Below are 17,532 nucleotides of genomic sequence, written 5' to 3'. Positions count from 1 at the left end.
TGTATGAATATCTATATCTGCAATAGATTTCAGGAGATGATTTTACTAAACTAACACAATACAAGACGAAGGTGTCAGCTAACACAAAATTAAAAAGTTACCACTGTTTAAAAACCTGTATTATTGAGTATACTGTATTTATTGCATATAAAAATACAAAACATCACATTCTCACCTGTAAAAGGTTATCCCATTTCTTCGGGAATTTAAATCTCGGCGGTTTCACAACCAGAAGCTGTGCAATGTTGTGGCATCATTGATTCTTACTGTGAATGATGACATGCTGACTGTTCCGAGATCTCGGGCGCGCCGATGTGAATGTGATGCAAATCTATGTGAAATCTGTGAAGTCAGAGCTCTACAGGACATGTAAACAGTCACTGAACCCACCCGGTCTGATTATTCTTCCAGCATCTCTCCTCCACACAGATATTAATTGTAATGACTTGAGTCGGCAATCAACTAAACTTTCAAAATCTTCTTTTCTCACATTTGGCTTTTATGATCATGCAACTAGTGAATCCACATTTTCAGGTTTGTTAGCTGATACAAAATAAAAAAACAAATTGCGTCTTTGATATGTCAAATTATTTTTCTAGATAACGTGATGAAACTATAAGCAAAACCAATGGAATTAAAATAATGACAAATGTTTTTGAAACAAAAAAGCTTGTTGAATTGCACTATTTGATGCATTGCATTAACCCTGTTTGTATTTTAATGCATTGTATTTTTAGGGCTTGCATTTTTATGGGCTGAAATTCAACATGGTTGTATATTTAAGCTGTGAATATTTCAATTCAAAACATTTCCATATTCACCTTTCAGATTTCACTTCCAAAATATTCGACAGGCAATTTTCGGTCCATTTTATTTTGCTTTACAAATTCGCTTCCACAAATTCAGTGGTTCAAATTCGTATCAAAAAGTATTATTTTACTTCCATAAAACCCCTAGTAATCTTACAAATTCAAAAGAGATTCCAATGTTCTCATTTTGTGCTCAGAAGTGTAGGCTATTACCATAAGTCAAAAGCAACATTTTTCCAAGACCAAATTATCTGAGCAACAGTATGCTGTCCATGAAAAAGTTAACTTTACTTAAACATAACCAAGAACTCTAAAGTCTCAGAGAAATAACACTTTCCTCCGGTCTTCTCTGTTCTTCAGGGGAGGTGTGCTGTGAGCCTCCTAACAACCGTCTGGATCGATTTACAGGCACACTGACGTTCGACACACAGAAATACTCCCTGGACAACGAGCGAGTCCTGCTCAGGGGCTGCACTCTTAGAAACACAGACTGGTGCTTTGGCCTGGTGCTGTTTGCTGGTAATTATTTCAGATAGAAGTGTGATGTGTGTTCTGGAGCTGTCTGGTGTCCCAGTTCAATTATTCTTTATTACTACAGAGAATGTGTGATGTATGTTTTTGAGGGTGTAAAATGGTTTGCCAGTCCATAGACTTAACAGACTAAACAAAAACTGACCCTTTTAAATAAATAATCACACTGGATTTATGATTGGATTCATTATAGTAGATTGTACTACTAAAGAAAAAGTGTTGTGGTTCATATAGTGTGTTGGTTCTTCAGGCCCAGAGACCAAGTTGATGCAAAACTGTGGGAAAAGCACCTTTAAGAGGACGAGCATTGATCGACTCATGAATGTACTGGTGCTCTTTGTAAGTTGAATGTCTAATCTGCAGATCTCTTTCACGTTTTTATTTGTAATTTTTTATTGATATATTATGCATGCTGCATTGAGATTTCATGTTACAAAAGAGTTCTATTTCACATAAATGCTGTTATTTATGACCTTTCTATTTATCAAAAAATCATGTACAAACATGTCACTGCTTCCACAAAAGCTTTAAAGGTTGTATCAGTGATTTCAGGCCCCAAAAAAAAAAGATCACATTCATCTAATCTTTCCTAACGATCCGCTAGCTGCCCGCCCCATAAGCATGCCGTCAAAAAACCGCGTCTCTGTAGGCAGCCTAGGCTCTGAGATCTGCACACAAAAACAATTGGTTTCACCAACCACTCAAAACCAAAACAAATAATGTTCCAACCAATCACCGACAGGGGGTGGGTGTTGTGAGGTTTTGTGCTCGTGCATGGCTGCACTCGAAGTCGGAGCTGAAGAAGAAGCTGGCTCAAAACCTCACAACACCCACCCCCTGTCGGTGATTGGTTGGAACACTATTTGTTTTGGTTTTGAGTGGTTGGTGAAACCAATTGTTTTTGTGTGCAGATCTCAGAGCCTAGGCTGCCTACAGAGATGCGTTTTTTTGACGGCATGCTTATGGGGCGGGCAGCTAGCGGATCGTTAGGAAAGATTAGATGAATGTGATAATTTTTTTGGGGGCCTGAAATCACTGATACAACCTTTAAGTAGCACAACTGAAGGAATTTCTGAAGGATCTGGAGTAATGGCTGCTGAAAACTTAGCTTTGCCATCACAGTAATAAATCATGTTTTTAAATATATCCAAAAAAGTAGTGTATATAGACAATAGAAGTGAACAGAACAAAGAATGAATAAATAATAAAATAATTTAAAGTCTATATTTGCTCATAACATATTGCAAGGTTGGTAACAGGTTAATCTGTTGTGTTTTCTTTATAGATTTTTGGGCTTCTGGCTCTGATGTGTATTATTCTGGCTGTCGGGAATGGGATTTGGGAACACCAGGCAGGGTCAAAGTTCAACGCCTTTCTTCCACGCGAAGAGAACATAGCTTTTTCAGCGTTCCTCACTTTCTGGTCCTACATTATAATCCTCAACACTGTGGTGCCCATCTCACTTTATGTTAGGTAGTGCGAGTTCATGTATACTTTTTTGTAACATTCATTCAAACTACCAACATGTATTAAAAGTCTGAGAACACATTGAAAATCTGTTTTTTGCATTTAATATTTGGGGAGTTTATGACTTGGGTTAGAACTGTAGTACTTAATGAAGACCTTATGATGTAAAATGAAGAAATATTCTACAAACGATTTCTAGGTCTCTTGGGCCCTGTTGGCGCCAGCGCTTCTGTCTTTTTTCATTTAAACTTTTGTCAGTTTGTCAGTTTTGATGATGCAGAAATGTTGCACTAATTAAGAAAAGAATGTCATTTTCATTTTCTGTGTCTGGTGTTGCAGTATGGAGGTGATTCGGTTAGGCAACAGTTACTACATCAACTGGGACAGGAACATGTATCATGCTCGAACTGACACTCCAGCTGAGGCTCGAACCACAACACTCAACGAAGAGCTCGGTCAAATCAAATACATCTTCTCAGACAAAACCGGCACGCTCACCCAGAACATCATGACCTTCAACAAATGCTCCATCAACGGGAAATCTTATGGTCAGGACCCATCCCACATGCATCAGTTGTTTATTATATTTATAGGCCTATATTATTTCAAAAGATTGTCAATGCAGGATTCCTGAGACATAAAACTCCCCTGTCGTGATCAAACAGCCAGATACTGTTTGAACTTAAAAATGTGTTTTCTCTCTACCCTACAGGAGATGTTATCGATCACTATAGCGGACAGAGGCTGGAGATCACAGAGGTGAGAAGCAAAGTTTCAAACAAACACAAGGTTTTATAATGAGTTTGCTGGGTTAATGAGTTCGAGTTTTATAATAGGAAATGGCACCAGTGGATTTCTCCTTTAACCGGCTCGCGGACCCAAAGTTCCTCTTTTATGATCACAGTCTGGTAGAGGCTATAAAGCTGGAGCTTCCAGACGTTCATGCTTTCTTCAGATTACTCGCTCTCTGTCACACTGTTATGGCAGAAGAGAAAAAGGAGGGTGAGTGATTGTGTATAACATTCCTTTCTTTTAATATACTGTATGTATGTGTACATTAAAACATGCATTGCATTTTCTCCCTTCTGTTTTGCTGTGTAGGTGCTCTGGTGTACCAGGCCCAGTCTCCTGATGAGGGCGCTCTGGTCACTGCCGCACGTAATTTCGGATTTGTGTTCCGCTCGCGCAGCCCTGAGACAGTGACCATAGAGGAGATGGGGATTCAGAGGAGCTATGAGCTGCTAGCCATCCTTGACTTTAACAACGTGCGAAAAAGGATGTCTGTGATTGGTATGCACACTGGCATTGGCTGGCACCAATTAAGTGATTAAGAAGACTCCTTTCTCATATGGTTTGTGGTTTTCTTTCAGTTCGCAATCCAGAGGGCAAACTCTCCCTGTACTGTAAAGGAGCAGACACCATCATTTATGAGAGACTACATCCCTCCTGCAGCAAACTGATGGAGGTCACCACAGAACACCTCAATGTGAGTCAACACCAGAGAGCGCTAGTGAGAACACGATAAGATCGCAAAATATTTATCTTTCTCGTGCTCACACACTTTAGACAATTTAGCTCTATTACAAAACCTTGTAAATTGCCTTGGCTTTCTGTCTACTGTTTATATAATCCGTAAACAATTCCCAAACTCAATCAGAACCTCTTAAAGGGTAACTCAACCCCTGGTCAGAGCCTGACTCCACCCACTGGCAATATTTGAAAAATGCTGGAAAAGTGGGCAGACCCCAGCGGAGATAGAGGGGATGAGATAGAGGGTGTGCACCTGAGACCCACAGTGGCTGATTAATTGACAGCTGCTGTCAGACTCGCAAAGATGGAGAGTGACTGGAGTGACGCCAGTAGCTTTGCAACAGAGCGGTCATTTGAAGTTGAGGAGGGTGAATTGTCTGTGGACACAGGGCCCCAGAGCCTTATCAATTTGAGCCGCTGGCTCAAACTGCGGTCCTCCCGCATCTCTGTAGGCATGTTCACATTAGCAGATAATGAGTTGCCATGAGAACGACTGACATCTCTATCTTTTCATACAGATTACATAAACAGAGAATATTTGTTTACCGTGGCTAGCTGGATTGAGCGTCCAGCAAAGCGTCAGTAAGCAACTAGTCGTGATCACGGCCATTTGATTGGGATAACCGGACCCAAAACATCAATCATACAAAAGAACATAATCATATCAACAGATGCATTTTAAATGAGCTAGAGAGGGAGGAACACAAAACACAAAAACTGCCAAAAATAAATGGTTTCTGAAACTTGCCAAGGTAGACTGCCAGCCAGCCACTGACAGGTCACGTGACATGCCAGTGGCGGCTCCTGCCACCCAGCTGAAGATTTCCTCACAATCTGAATGCCCGTCATTCACAGACTAACTTACACTTGTGTATATCTTGCCCGTTTACTTATATTTGATGGTGATTGAATATTTTTCTTTCTGACTCTGTAGAACTTTGCAGGAGAGGGATTGAGGACTCTTGTTCTAGCATATAAGGATTTGGATGAGGAATATTTTTCAGAGTGGAAACAGCGCCACCATGAGTCCAGTGTGGCCATGGATGAACGGGAAGAGAAACTGGACAAACTATATGAGGAGATAGAGAAAGATATGATGGTATACACACTATCCAGCACCATCCTTTTATATGTGTATGAAAATATCAAGTGACTAGCTTATCATATAAGATATTAAAACATGTGATAGAAAAATGTAATATTAAAACTTAAAATATTTTTTTGTCCCAAGAATGAAAAAGCACACATTTTTTCTTAGATTATTTTGCTAGCATTTTCTTTTTAATCATATAAATCGCAGCAAATGTAAATATTATGTAATTTGCCTGCACCTCTTGTGCTTTTGGTCTGTGACTTCATTTGTAGACAGCACACATAATATTCACTATAGCCGTTTGGTTTTGTTTAACTGAACTTTTCTTTTTCAGCACCGGTTAGTTTTATGCTCTGTTTAATTCACCCTTAATATTAGCTATTTTTTAGAATGTGAGGCTAACATGCTTGTCGTCTCTTCTTCATCTTGTCCTTTTTGTGTAGTTAATTGGAGCCACGGCCATAGAGGATAAACTTCAGGATGGAGTTGCTCATACCATTGAACAGCTGGCCAAAGCCGAAATCAAAATCTGGGTGCTCACTGGGGACAAGCAAGGTGCTTTATTATTTGATTCTAAAATAGTGACCCCTTTTCATATTTCACTGTATCCCTGGTGTGGAGTTTACTGACATGCACAAAAGTAAACCTAAGTCTTTTACTGTACTTTGCATCTTATGAAGGCATTAAGGAACACAATCTTTTCCAAAAGACTATTTTAGACCTAAACTCAAACCTCCATGTTTTGCTTTATGAAAGTGCAATGATTAAAATTATGTAATATAATGAGTTCAGTGCTTGTGCCATTTATAATCATTAATTAATGTAATGATTACCCACCATGTGTGTGTGCTCTTTTGTTCATGTTTGGGAGGATTGTTTATTAAGTCTGATGTACTGTCTGTCTTTCTCTAATAGAGACCGCTGAGAACATTGGCTACTCATGTAACCTGCTGAGGGAGGAGATGAACGACGTGTTTATAGTTACATCTAACTCACCCGAGGAGGTCAGACAGGAGCTGAGGTAATATACCTCATGCAGATGACATCATTGCATCATGTACTGAAACGCATAGGCGAAGGAAACATTACTCGTTTGGGTGGGCCTCCAAAAATAGGGTGTTCTCTTGAGGAATTTAAATGATCTCAATGAAATTTCATATCCAAAATGTAGTTTTTAGACATTTGTTGTATGTTTCTACTTCATTTCTGTTGTTCTTATATTTCTGTTTGTTTCTCTTTTGAAAAGGGATGCCCGACTAAAGATGTGTCCTGATACTGAACAAGATAAATTTCTTATTCCTGAGATTATCCTGGGCAACACTCCTAAAGTGGTTCAGGATGAAAATGTAAATGGAGATTACGGACTGGTGATAAACGGACACAGTCTGGTGAGAGAAAGAGTCTCTATCACTCCTCTATACTTTCTTCTGTCTAATGTCCTAATGTGACACTGAGATGTGTGTGGCTGCCCAGAGTGACACTATCTCATTTCTGGTTTTTATGTATATATGTGTAAATATATAATTTGCATTACTGATTTGTGTATATATATATATATATATATATATATACATATATATATATATATATATATATATATATACATATATATATATATATATATATATATATACATATATATATATATATATATATATATATATATACATATATATATATATACATATATATATATATATATATATACACACACACACACAAATAAGCAATGCAAGTTACTTTGTTTTCCCATTTCTATCCACTGACACCTAACTTGATGGTTATTGTAGTTCTAGACTAAATGTTAGCAGACATTTACTCATCTCACTTGCTCAAAAACAGATTCAGTATTCCTCAAAATAAATAAAAACAGTGAAATGCAAACTCAGAATATTACACAAACCTGCAATAAGTAAATATGTTAAATAATACAAATATACTTTATTTAATCTCACTTTATTAGCCAATGTCTTTGCTGCTGACCTTTTGATAATCCAATTCAACCATACCAAAAAGCAAGAATGACAAAAATTTTCATTTTTACAAAAAAAAAAAAAAAAATGTATTGCTACGCTCTCTACTGGACAGCCGTAAATTAGCATTTTCTTCAGCCTGAGGTTTATTCATTTCACTTTTGGTGGGAAAGGGCCTTTTTTTTTTGCCAAAAATAAAACTTTTTTATTTTCATCAAAAAACAAGCAAGCCCAGCCCAGCCCAGGTGGCAAAAAGTAATGCAGAAGTAAAATAAAACTAAAACAAAGTAACACAATTAATTACCTTTTTTGGGAGTAACACAATATTGTAACACATTACTTTTTAAAGGAACTTTCCCCAACATTGTGTGACTGTGTAACTCTGTAATGTAACTGTCTGTGATCTTTGTGTTTGTAGGCATTCGCTCTGGAGAGCAACATGGAGCTGGAGTTTCTGCGGGCGGCGTGCATGTGCAAGACGGTCATCTGCTGTCGAGTGACTCCTCTGCAGAAAGCTCAGGTGGTGGAGCTCGTCAAGAAATATAAGAAAGCGGTCACTCTGGCCATAGGAGACGGAGCTAATGATGTTAGCATGATTAAAGGTGAATTCAGCATTACAGATGAATAATAAAATAAACATCCGTAGGAACATCTTTGTGTTGATTTATGATAAAAAAAAAAATACCCAAACGTTTCTGTGGGTATTAAATCAGAATTAGAATTTGTAGGTTTTAATCCTTGTCAGTAGCATTGCAGTGTTTAGTATTATTTATGTACTCTTATAGTATTTATTAAGATTTTGAATCCGTTTTTATTTTTATATTTTCAGTTTTCATTTTAATGTTAGTTTGGTTTTGTCATTTTTATTCGTTTTTTCCCCCCGATAGCTTTATTTTATTTCAGTTAATTTGAGCAATTTTAGTACTTCAGTTTACACGTATTCGGGTAGTTTTGTTTGTTTCCTTCATTTAAGTTTTCATTCTTATAATAATATATTTTCTTTTATTTCAGCTTTCAATTACAGAAAATGATTTTTGAAAAGTTTTATTTTACAATAACAACACTGTAGCGTTGAAACCATATGCTAATGCACTCCTAAAAGTACTTTTAGCAGATATTATTTATATATTTATTATGTGCCCAATAAAATGTTCTCTAGAAGAATGTCCTCTCACCAAATTATGTAAATGACATGCAAGTAGTAATCCAGTAGTAATAAATAATGGTTAATGATTGTTCAGCTTGTTGCAAAGGATTTTGTTTTTGTTTTATATGAATCTCATTGCCTGTATCCTCTCTCTCTGCAGCGGCTCATATCGGTGTGGGTATCAGCGGTCAGGAGGGGATGCAGGCAGTGTTGTCTAGTGACTTTTCTTTTGCTCAGTTCCGTTTCCTGCAGCGCCTCCTGCTGGTACACGGGAGATGGTCATACCTGCGCATGTGCAAGTTCCTGCGTTACTTCTTCTATAAGAACTTCACCTTTACCTTTGTGCACTTCTGGTACGCATTTTTTTGCGGCTTTTCCGCTCAGGTGAGCCAGTTCTTCTTTCCGTGCAATTACCCTTTCAAAAACGTTGCTTAATATAAACATACTAATCGTTTTTTATTCTTGCATCTCTCTCTAGACAGTATATGACGAAGGCTTCATCACCTTGTATAATTTGGTATACACTGCCCTGCCTGTTCTGGGAATGAGTCTGTTTGACCAGGTAGGATATGTGTGTGTGTTGTTACATGCATAAGAATGTTCCTTCATTAAACAAAATTGGGTTATATCAGTCAAGTCAAAGATTCAAAGCAGATTCACAGTGATAAACGGGGAAAATAATGATTCAATGATGCAAACAGAATTAAATTTAGATGTAAAGCAGCTCTAAAAAGACATTATTCAGTTGAAATCAGTTCAGTGTTAATTCAGTTTTGTTCAACAACTGTGTAAAGTACATCACTTATGAAATTAGCTATAAAGCAGTTCTGCAGAAAACAGTGCTGTCATCATCCAGATAAGTTGAGTTCTCATCCAATAGCATCAGTGCAGTCAAATCAGTAATATTGCTGCTGAATATTAAGTGTCATGTAAATGTTTAAACCTGATTTCCATAACCAATTTTAAACCAAGCTATTTCATATGGCTGGCGTATATTTGTATTAATCACAATTTGGGATGTAGAATATGCACCATAACTGGGAATTTATTTATATCTGTGTATGTCAATTCTGATTGATATTGGATACAGACATATTTTTAGAGCAAGGAGTTGACTCTTTTTATATTACTCTTCAACGAACACTAAAATATGCTCCACCATGCTCTTGTGTGTTATTAAGGAGATGAATGAGACCTTGTAGCATGCTATTCAATTTCATTGAAATGAAATATCACATACTATTGTTTTTTATGTTTCTTCAGGATGTGAATGATCGCTGGAGTCTCGAGATCCCTCAGCTGTATGTGCCAGGACAGTTGAGCCAGTACTTCAGTAAACGTGCTTTCATGATCTGTGCACTTCACAGCTGTTACAGCTCTCTGGTGCTGTTCTTTGTGCCTTACGCCGCTATACATGACACGGCGAGAGACGACGGGCGAGATGGTGCAGACTATCAGTCATTCGCATTGATTACTCAAACCTGCCTCACCGTCACCGTGTGTGTACAGGTCAGTTTAACCTTGCGCTGCGGGTGCCTGCGTGTTATTCATTTGATTGGATGGTTCATTTTCACTAATTTCAACTAATTTCTGCTCTATCTTCCCTATAGTTGGGGCTGGACCTCTCATACTGGACTGTTGTTAACCATCTCTACGTTTGGGGAAGTTTAGGAATGTTCTTTCTATTGACCTTCGCCATGTATACCGATGGACTTTTCCGGTTACGTCCATCTTCTTTTGCATTTGTAGGTAAGCAGGACTTTTTTTCTTTCTTTTTTTTACAAATACAAATTTAAATGTATATTATTTTTGTTACTAGCTTACTACTGTGAAATAAAATGCACAAGGTAATGTGACGATAATGTTGCATTCTATAATGTGAAATGTTGAAATATTACATGCTGTTTTGCGTACTAATTGTTAAGGAAAACTTAATAGTTGTGCAAATAGAGTGCATACTGTGTGTTTGTTTGTTGTGTCCAGGAACTGCCCGGAATTGTCTTAACCAGTCCAACGTGTGGCTGACTGTTGCATTGACAGCTCTACTGTGTGTGTTGCCTGTGGTTGCTTACCGGTTCTTCTGCAGCCAGTTTTATCCTACAATCAATGACAAGGTAAGTTACTTCACTCCACAGCACATTATTAATCTTCAACATACTGTTACACACACTTCCATTTACTTACAGAATTACAGTAAATTACATTATTATTCCATGTATATTATAATTACATTTTTAGCAAACGTTTCACTCATTGGTATTCTCTGAATATTTAATAATTGACTATGTTTGCATGCACATCAAATTCCGTTTAAGATCTATATTCAGGATGGAGCCATATTCTGAATATGAGGTTTTTATATGTACAGGCATCATAATATTCCTGTATACAAGTTTGTTGCAAGTTTGCTGGTCTACAAATGCATGTTTCCTTGCCCAATGTTATTTCTCAAGAGATTTGAGATGCTACCATTACAGTATGCTCACTTATTAATTTTATCACTACTTGTTCCATGATAATTTAATTAGGACGAACACTTCTTAGCTTCAAAAGTGACTGACAACACCACAAAATGTCTCGTTGTCACTTCAGAAATGCGTTGATGTTTCTTATATATCTTAATATTGCAAATTATCGATTTTCTGCAGATGAAAAATGTGAAACTGTATTGTTTAAATTCAGAATAGTGAATTTATGCAGAATACAGTGATTTTCTCTCACGGAATGAGGCAGTCGGATTGCAGCTTGTCCATGACTCAGTAGAAATCGTAATTTTGCCAAATTCTGATTAATGATGTGCATGTAAATGTAGTCATTGTGATTAGCTGAAGATAGAGATAAAAAAAGGAAGACAGAACGAGAGGAATTATGCCATATGCACATTATAGTGTAACTTGTGTAATGAATAATAGAGTATAAACCTGTCTCAGTGTTTGATGAAATGGATGGACAAACTATGAATAAATGAATATTTCCTTAAATACAGGTGAGGTATAAGGTGTGCACGATGAAGGAGCCTGCTCCCCGCCCGCGACACACCAGGCTCATCCGCAGGAGCACGCGTAGATCTGGTTACGCCTTCTCTCACGCCCAAGGTTATGGTGACCTTGTGACCTCTCGCAGATTCCTGCGGCGACCTGCACTTGTTAGCTCCACGGGTTTCACTCCTGCAGGACGCTCCCCTGGGTTTAAGCCCACAGGTCGGTCTGCGGGGTACAGCCCGGTCGGGCGAGAACAGAACCCTAAACAGAAAGTAGAACCCACGTCACTGCAGATGTTCCGTGCTGTTAAAGACTCTTCCTTTTGAGGGTGCAGCTTTTAATTCAGCGCTACAACCAAAATCTTAAATGCCGTTTACAAGGTTTGAACTCTTGAAGACAATTTCACAGCTGCTGTTTTATGTTGATATATATAGCAGTATATACACAAACACTAAGAACAATGATTCTTAAATGTACGAAATCTTGTTTGCATTGACACACTCTAAATGCATGTGTGGTTTACAGCAAGAACAAACTGAAATACCCATCAATGCTGAAGGACAGCGAGTACTTGGTCTCTCTAATCTCATCACTACTATGGGAATGACATACTGGACTGAAGAGAACAGAACACACCACTATGATGTCACACAGGAAGTCAAAAAGGAGTGATCTAGATTGCTCAGTTCAAAACACCGTTTCCTGTTCTTTTCCTCTTCCAGGTACTACTGTTCACTACTGCCTTTTGACATAAGTCCTGAGTTCAGTATACACCACACCACGGCCCTCAAATAGTTAAGATTAGACTGACATGTTCAAGGACATCGTTAAAAATAAACGTCAGCCGCTCTTTATTCATTTTGGGATCTGTTGGAAGTCGATGCATAGTAGCACGCTACAGTAACTGACAGCAACGTCTTGACAAAGGCTTAACGCATATCTTGCCATCATTACCAACTTGTTATCAGCTAGAATAATCATATCCTATTCTGGTGTTTAGGGTTGTATTAATGTATTCATCTTTCATTACTGTGACATTATAAAAAGCAAGACCTTTTTTGAGAAGGAGATAGGGGTTTTGACTTTTGAAGGTTACAATATGTTTACAGTAGTCTTTCATTTTAAAAGATCAAGGAATTTTTTTTCATGTTATAACTTTAACTCAGAGCTTGAAAGAAATGAAGTGAGCAATTTGAAAACATAATTCATAGTATTAAATTCAGTTTCACAGACAGGGCTTAGATTAAGCCTTAGTTCAATGAGGACATTTAAGTAGCTTTTATAAACATGCCTTAGAAAAACATTACTGGTGTGCATCTTGAGACAAAACAATGGCAGTGACATATTTTAAGATATGCCAGTGCGAGTTCAGTTGCCTTCGGTTAAAACAGCTCCAACATGCATTTAAGGTTTAAGACTTGTCTGTGAAACCGGGGGATATAGTGCCTTGCATATGACTTAGACTTTAAAAAAAAAATCTATGTTAGCACAAGGAATCTACTTTTTAATTAGTTTGTTCATATGATTTGGGAACACTGTACAATTATTTTTTATAAAAGTATTTTCAATACAGGAAAGAAACGTTCAGCTTTACTCTGTATACTAATATATATCATATCCATACTCAAATTGTACTGTACTATGCAAATCATTCTGTAAAAGCAAAAAAAACAAACATTTTATACAAATAAAATGCATTTTTACACTTGTTTTTATATTGTTTAAACGTGTAAGTTTGACTGTTTATACTAAGTTATATTAAGTTAAGTCTATTTATACACAGATGTTAAAAGTTCACATCAAAATGAATATTCTGCCATTAATTATTCACCCTAAGGCATTTCAACCCACATGACTTTGAACAGAAAAGGTGAGTTTTTAAAAGAATATTCTGGACACTTTGCAATTGGCTTTCATTTTAAAGAAAAATATCAATAGCTCATTTAAGACAGCAATATATTTAATGTGTTATTTTAAATGATAAAACAATATTATTCAAAAAGATATTTTAACATATTTTTTTAAATAATTGAATATTTTATTTAGCTATATTAAAATTTGGCCTACTTACAAAAATATAATTGAACGCTCAAACTGTATGTGGTTTAAAATGACTTTTCGGACCAGTTGGTTAAAAGTAATGTGAGAAGTAAAGTTCTTGCATCATTTGCCAATTTATCAAGCAGATGCCTATGTTTATCCATGCAATGACATTAATACTCAGCAACAGTGTGCCCTAAATGTATAATTTTGGGAACAACTGTTTCCCCCAACTATACAGCTAAAATTAGTTGGGCCCCCCCAGACAGATGGGCCCTTAAACCATTCATGAGACATGCCAGCTATTTAACCCACAGTGCTGAGAGTCAAGGCAGGCATTCTTCGACTGAACAATGAGAAATGCATCTCTAGTAATGACTAGAGAGTAGGCTGAACAAAGAGCTGCCTGCAGGGGACCAGCAGTCCAACACCCCACCCACTCTTACGCTGTCAGGCCACAGTATCCGACGCCGGTCACCTGGACCCAAAATATGTGATTTGTAACCTTCTATCACCTTAAAGATGTCCAAAAGTCAGCATTGTAAGAGGACGCACAGTTAGCGTAGTGTACGCGCGAGGGAGGGTGCGCGCTTCATCCTGACGTAGCGCCGCTCCGCTGTTGCGCTCAATACCTTCATCACTAAATCAAACCAAACGTGGCGATCGTTCGCCGTGATTTGACATCGTGATCTCCGGGAATCAAGGAGATGACATTTATTGTCAACGTGAGTATAAATGTGGATTGCTTTTTATTATTTAAGAGGTAATGTGGTAAACACGGTGTGGTGAAAGCTAACGGTACTGCCCGCTGGCAAATCTTACATCACTGCTGCTGATTCAGATTTAACCAAGACGGTAACGTTACTTTAGCTTATTATTAAGACGGAACTAACGCAACATTACCGAGTGTTGTTATTTGAATTATTTTAATGTGGTAGCCTAAGATACAGACGTTGTGGACGTGTGCGCGTGCACAATTATCTCCGCTCATATACGCCCGTTTCTACGCTCGCATAGTCGTTGTTAACGTTAAAGGTTTGTATTATGATGTTTTACTGTATTGAAGGTGGTTTTCTAAGTCTTTAGAATAGTGAATGTCCGGAATCATGGCCTATAAGAGACCGGCCCATATAAACAAGCGGTCATTGACACGCTGTAGGTTTCTTGTTTTGGTGCTGATTTGACATCATTTAATTATGCTTCCTTTTGGCCTTGATTATGATGGTGCATTGCATTTTCTTTATTAAAGAAAGAATATACACGCGTTGAAATCACTAAATAGGCCAACAGATGCAGGGCGTGCTGCTGTTAGTGTTATGTCAAATATGCCATATGATTCGCCGTGTGCGCGTGAGGCCTGTGTTTGCGCATATCGATCACAGCCCCAGCGGTGTGTGAACCATCACCACATGAAAACCTCTGGCTTTGTATTATACGATAATATCGGAGGGGCAAATCGATTTTAGCGAACGACCAGCAGCATAGGCTAGGCCTTGCTAGGCCACATGTTTGTTAATGGGCGATTTTTCAATGTTGTTAACTTTTCTGTCCCCTATGTTGACTTTAGGGAAAAATTAATCTGGCATAGATTAAAATACATTTGCTTTTTATTTTTAGTAGCTTTGTTTGGTGTCATTATCATAAGGGTTAAGAAACATTCAATTTATTTGTATTAAATATGTTTATGGTTAATTTACTTTTAGCTTACAAACAAACAAATACATATAAGAAATGCATCATTATACCAAATACTCTTTTGATAAATAATATGTCATAATTTTTTCAAGATTTTATAGTTGTCAAAAGTGTCACTCCAGTTACCGGCATTTCCCTCAAATTTCATCTATAAATATTGTTCTATTACATTCCAATAAATTCATCACAGGCTTACAAACATTAAACATTAATATTTTTGTGACAGTGTAACGATGGCAATTTATTTTGTTACATAACGGACACAGACTGAAATCTGTTTCTTCCTGTCTCTGAAAGAACTTTCTAGTCCGATTCCATTAAACAAAAGCAGCTTGTGTTCAAGAGAGGACGGGGAGATGTGGTCATTTATATTTGAAGCTTATTAATTGGGAGGGGACAAAACTGACCATAGTAAAAGTAGACCATATGGTTTTGCATACTATTTTTCATAACAAATACCATAGTTTTATTAATTGAAATCATAGTTATATGAGAGTAATAAGGGTGTTCTGGGAAATGTTGTGATTGAATAATTACAGAAGGACTTTTCCTTGCTGAACAAGAGCTGGATGTTTACTTTCATCACATTTACTTTTTCAGCCATGCTGAAGTTACACATTATTGAAAGAAGTAAATCTTTTATCTGTAGAAGTCTATTCAGAGAGATAGCTTACTCATTATTTTCTGACTATAACCTTTAAGATTTCTAGGCTTTTTTTATACAGCTTCAAGTTTCCTAAATGGCTGTATGAAAGTAAGTCTTGAAATTGCTATATGTACTGTACTTCTAATGTAAAAAGAAAGAGGGTCAATCATTTAGAATAAAATTGCATATTAACCTTGAATCATCTAAAATATTCTACTAAAAAACAATCTGCACTTCTATACAAAATTCACTACTCAGTTGCTTATTAAAAACAAGCTTTGTTTGTGCTTTAAAAAAAACCCTGAAAATTTGTGTTTGTGTGTGAGAGGCATGCCATCTTGTTGCCGTCTGTCTGCAGCTGTCTGTCTGATCTTGTAGTTAAACGCCCAGTCTGTGGAATGTAGTAGCTGTCATGGCCTGTAGTTATGTAACAATGAGATGAGAGAGAGAGAGATAGGGGGGGGGGATATTTTCTACCCCCTTTACCAGCCTCTCTATCCCTTTTTCATTTTATTTACTACAGCGGTAGATTAGGATGTTGTGATGTAGCTTGACTGGTGTTAGTAATTTCAGCCAAATAATTGCCCTGTTCAATCTCACAGTATATTATTTGTTGCTCCATACAGTATGTCTAAGTGGTGTGTGACTGATTTGATGTAGTCAGGCTAAACTGAGTCATGAATTGCTGGAAATAGCTGCATCAGTCTGTGCGGACTCATTTCAGGTCTAAGATACATTTGAGTGTTTCTCCTGCAATGTCAAGCTGAGAGTGGAACTTATCTGCATCCTGTTTTGCTTCAACATAGTTTGTTGTTGAGACCCTAAGAACCAAGAATCTTCGTTAATCATCTTAAAGTTGCAAAGAAATGGAAGAAGCTTCAGATCTTTGCTTCCGTATTGTGACATACACCCAAGTAAAACGTATTATTGAAAAAGAAAAAAGGTTGGATGGGGATATGGTTGTGAGTCTGAGCTTGTAGTTAATTGTAAGAACGGGTGGAGTTTAAGTGGACTAAATGATTGGAGAAGTCTGACTTTGATTTTTTAAGCTAATAGAGTAGCAATGAAAAATCACCTGTCACACTGTTTATGTGAATATATTTTAATCTTCTAATACATTTCAGCTAGGAAATCTTGCAGACTGGATGACAACCGATTTAAAAAAAGAAAATAGTTTAAAGAAATGTGATTCAGAATATATAGCCTATTTCTTGTCTTTAACACACAGACTGGCAGGAACACATGAGTGTTATATAATGGAGTTTAATCTGGTCAGACTGCAGTTCAGTGAGGGTTCTCATTGACAGAGAATCTTTTGCTGTTGAATGACGCATAAATCTAATGGGCTCCTCTATTTTGAGGTAAATTTTTCGAGCAACAAATGTAAAATGTAGTGACAACACTGACCCAATAGACCCAAGACTTCTGTCAGTCTGCCCAAAACTCTCTCATATTGGCCCTGGGCCATCCTTATTTTTGAGGCGTCCGCTACATAGAAAATTAATGCTAATAATCTATCATTATAATACGTCCATGCAAGTTTAGGCAAGTAGAAAAACCATAATAATTTTTTTCTTGGAATTTATTTGCACTCTTCTGGATTATGTCATTGATTTTGCC

At 37.2% G+C, this 17,532-nt stretch overlaps 1 protein-coding gene across 3 annotated transcripts in view; it reads left to right on the top strand.

Moving 5' to 3' along the window:
- Nucleotides 1-12,983, top strand: part of atp8b5a (ATPase phospholipid transporting 8B5a) — a 33,346-nt gene extending 20,363 nt beyond the window's left edge. For 2 of the 3 annotated variants that reach the window (XM_079873006.1, XM_079873007.1), the window contains exons 10-28: nucleotides 1,170-1,328; nucleotides 1,591-1,679; nucleotides 2,626-2,813; nucleotides 3,147-3,355; nucleotides 3,520-3,566; nucleotides 3,644-3,809; nucleotides 3,909-4,097; nucleotides 4,178-4,293; nucleotides 5,272-5,436; nucleotides 5,874-5,985; nucleotides 6,346-6,451; nucleotides 6,677-6,818; nucleotides 7,822-8,005; nucleotides 8,711-8,934; nucleotides 9,029-9,112; nucleotides 9,814-10,059; nucleotides 10,161-10,299; nucleotides 10,534-10,664; nucleotides 11,537-12,983. In XM_079873006.1, the coding sequence (XP_079729132.1) occupies nucleotides 1,170-1,328; nucleotides 1,591-1,679; nucleotides 2,626-2,813; nucleotides 3,147-3,355; nucleotides 3,520-3,566; nucleotides 3,644-3,809; nucleotides 3,909-4,097; nucleotides 4,178-4,293; nucleotides 5,272-5,436; nucleotides 5,874-5,985; nucleotides 6,346-6,451; nucleotides 6,677-6,818; nucleotides 7,822-8,005; nucleotides 8,711-8,934; nucleotides 9,029-9,112; nucleotides 9,814-10,059; nucleotides 10,161-10,299; nucleotides 10,534-10,664; nucleotides 11,537-11,857 (3,017 nt within the window). In that variant the 3' untranslated portion in view covers nucleotides 11,858-12,983. The remainder of the gene's footprint in view (nucleotides 1-1,169; nucleotides 1,329-1,590; nucleotides 1,680-2,625; nucleotides 2,814-3,146; nucleotides 3,356-3,519; nucleotides 3,567-3,643; nucleotides 3,810-3,908; nucleotides 4,098-4,177; nucleotides 4,294-5,271; nucleotides 5,437-5,873; nucleotides 5,986-6,345; nucleotides 6,452-6,676; nucleotides 6,819-7,821; nucleotides 8,006-8,710; nucleotides 8,935-9,028; nucleotides 9,113-9,813; nucleotides 10,060-10,160; nucleotides 10,300-10,533; nucleotides 10,665-11,536) is intronic. The other variant, XR_013821406.1, reaches the window with a different exon arrangement.
- Nucleotides 12,984-17,532: the final 4,549 nt, after the last annotated feature.

The sequence above is a fragment of the Squalius cephalus genome, assembly GCF_949319135.1.
Source record: "Squalius cephalus genome assembly, chromosome: 5".
Taxonomy (NCBI): domain Eukaryota; kingdom Metazoa; phylum Chordata; class Actinopteri; order Cypriniformes; family Leuciscidae; genus Squalius; species Squalius cephalus.
The sequence above is the reverse complement of the archived record's forward strand: the minus strand, read 5'-3'. Positions and strand labels throughout refer to the sequence as shown.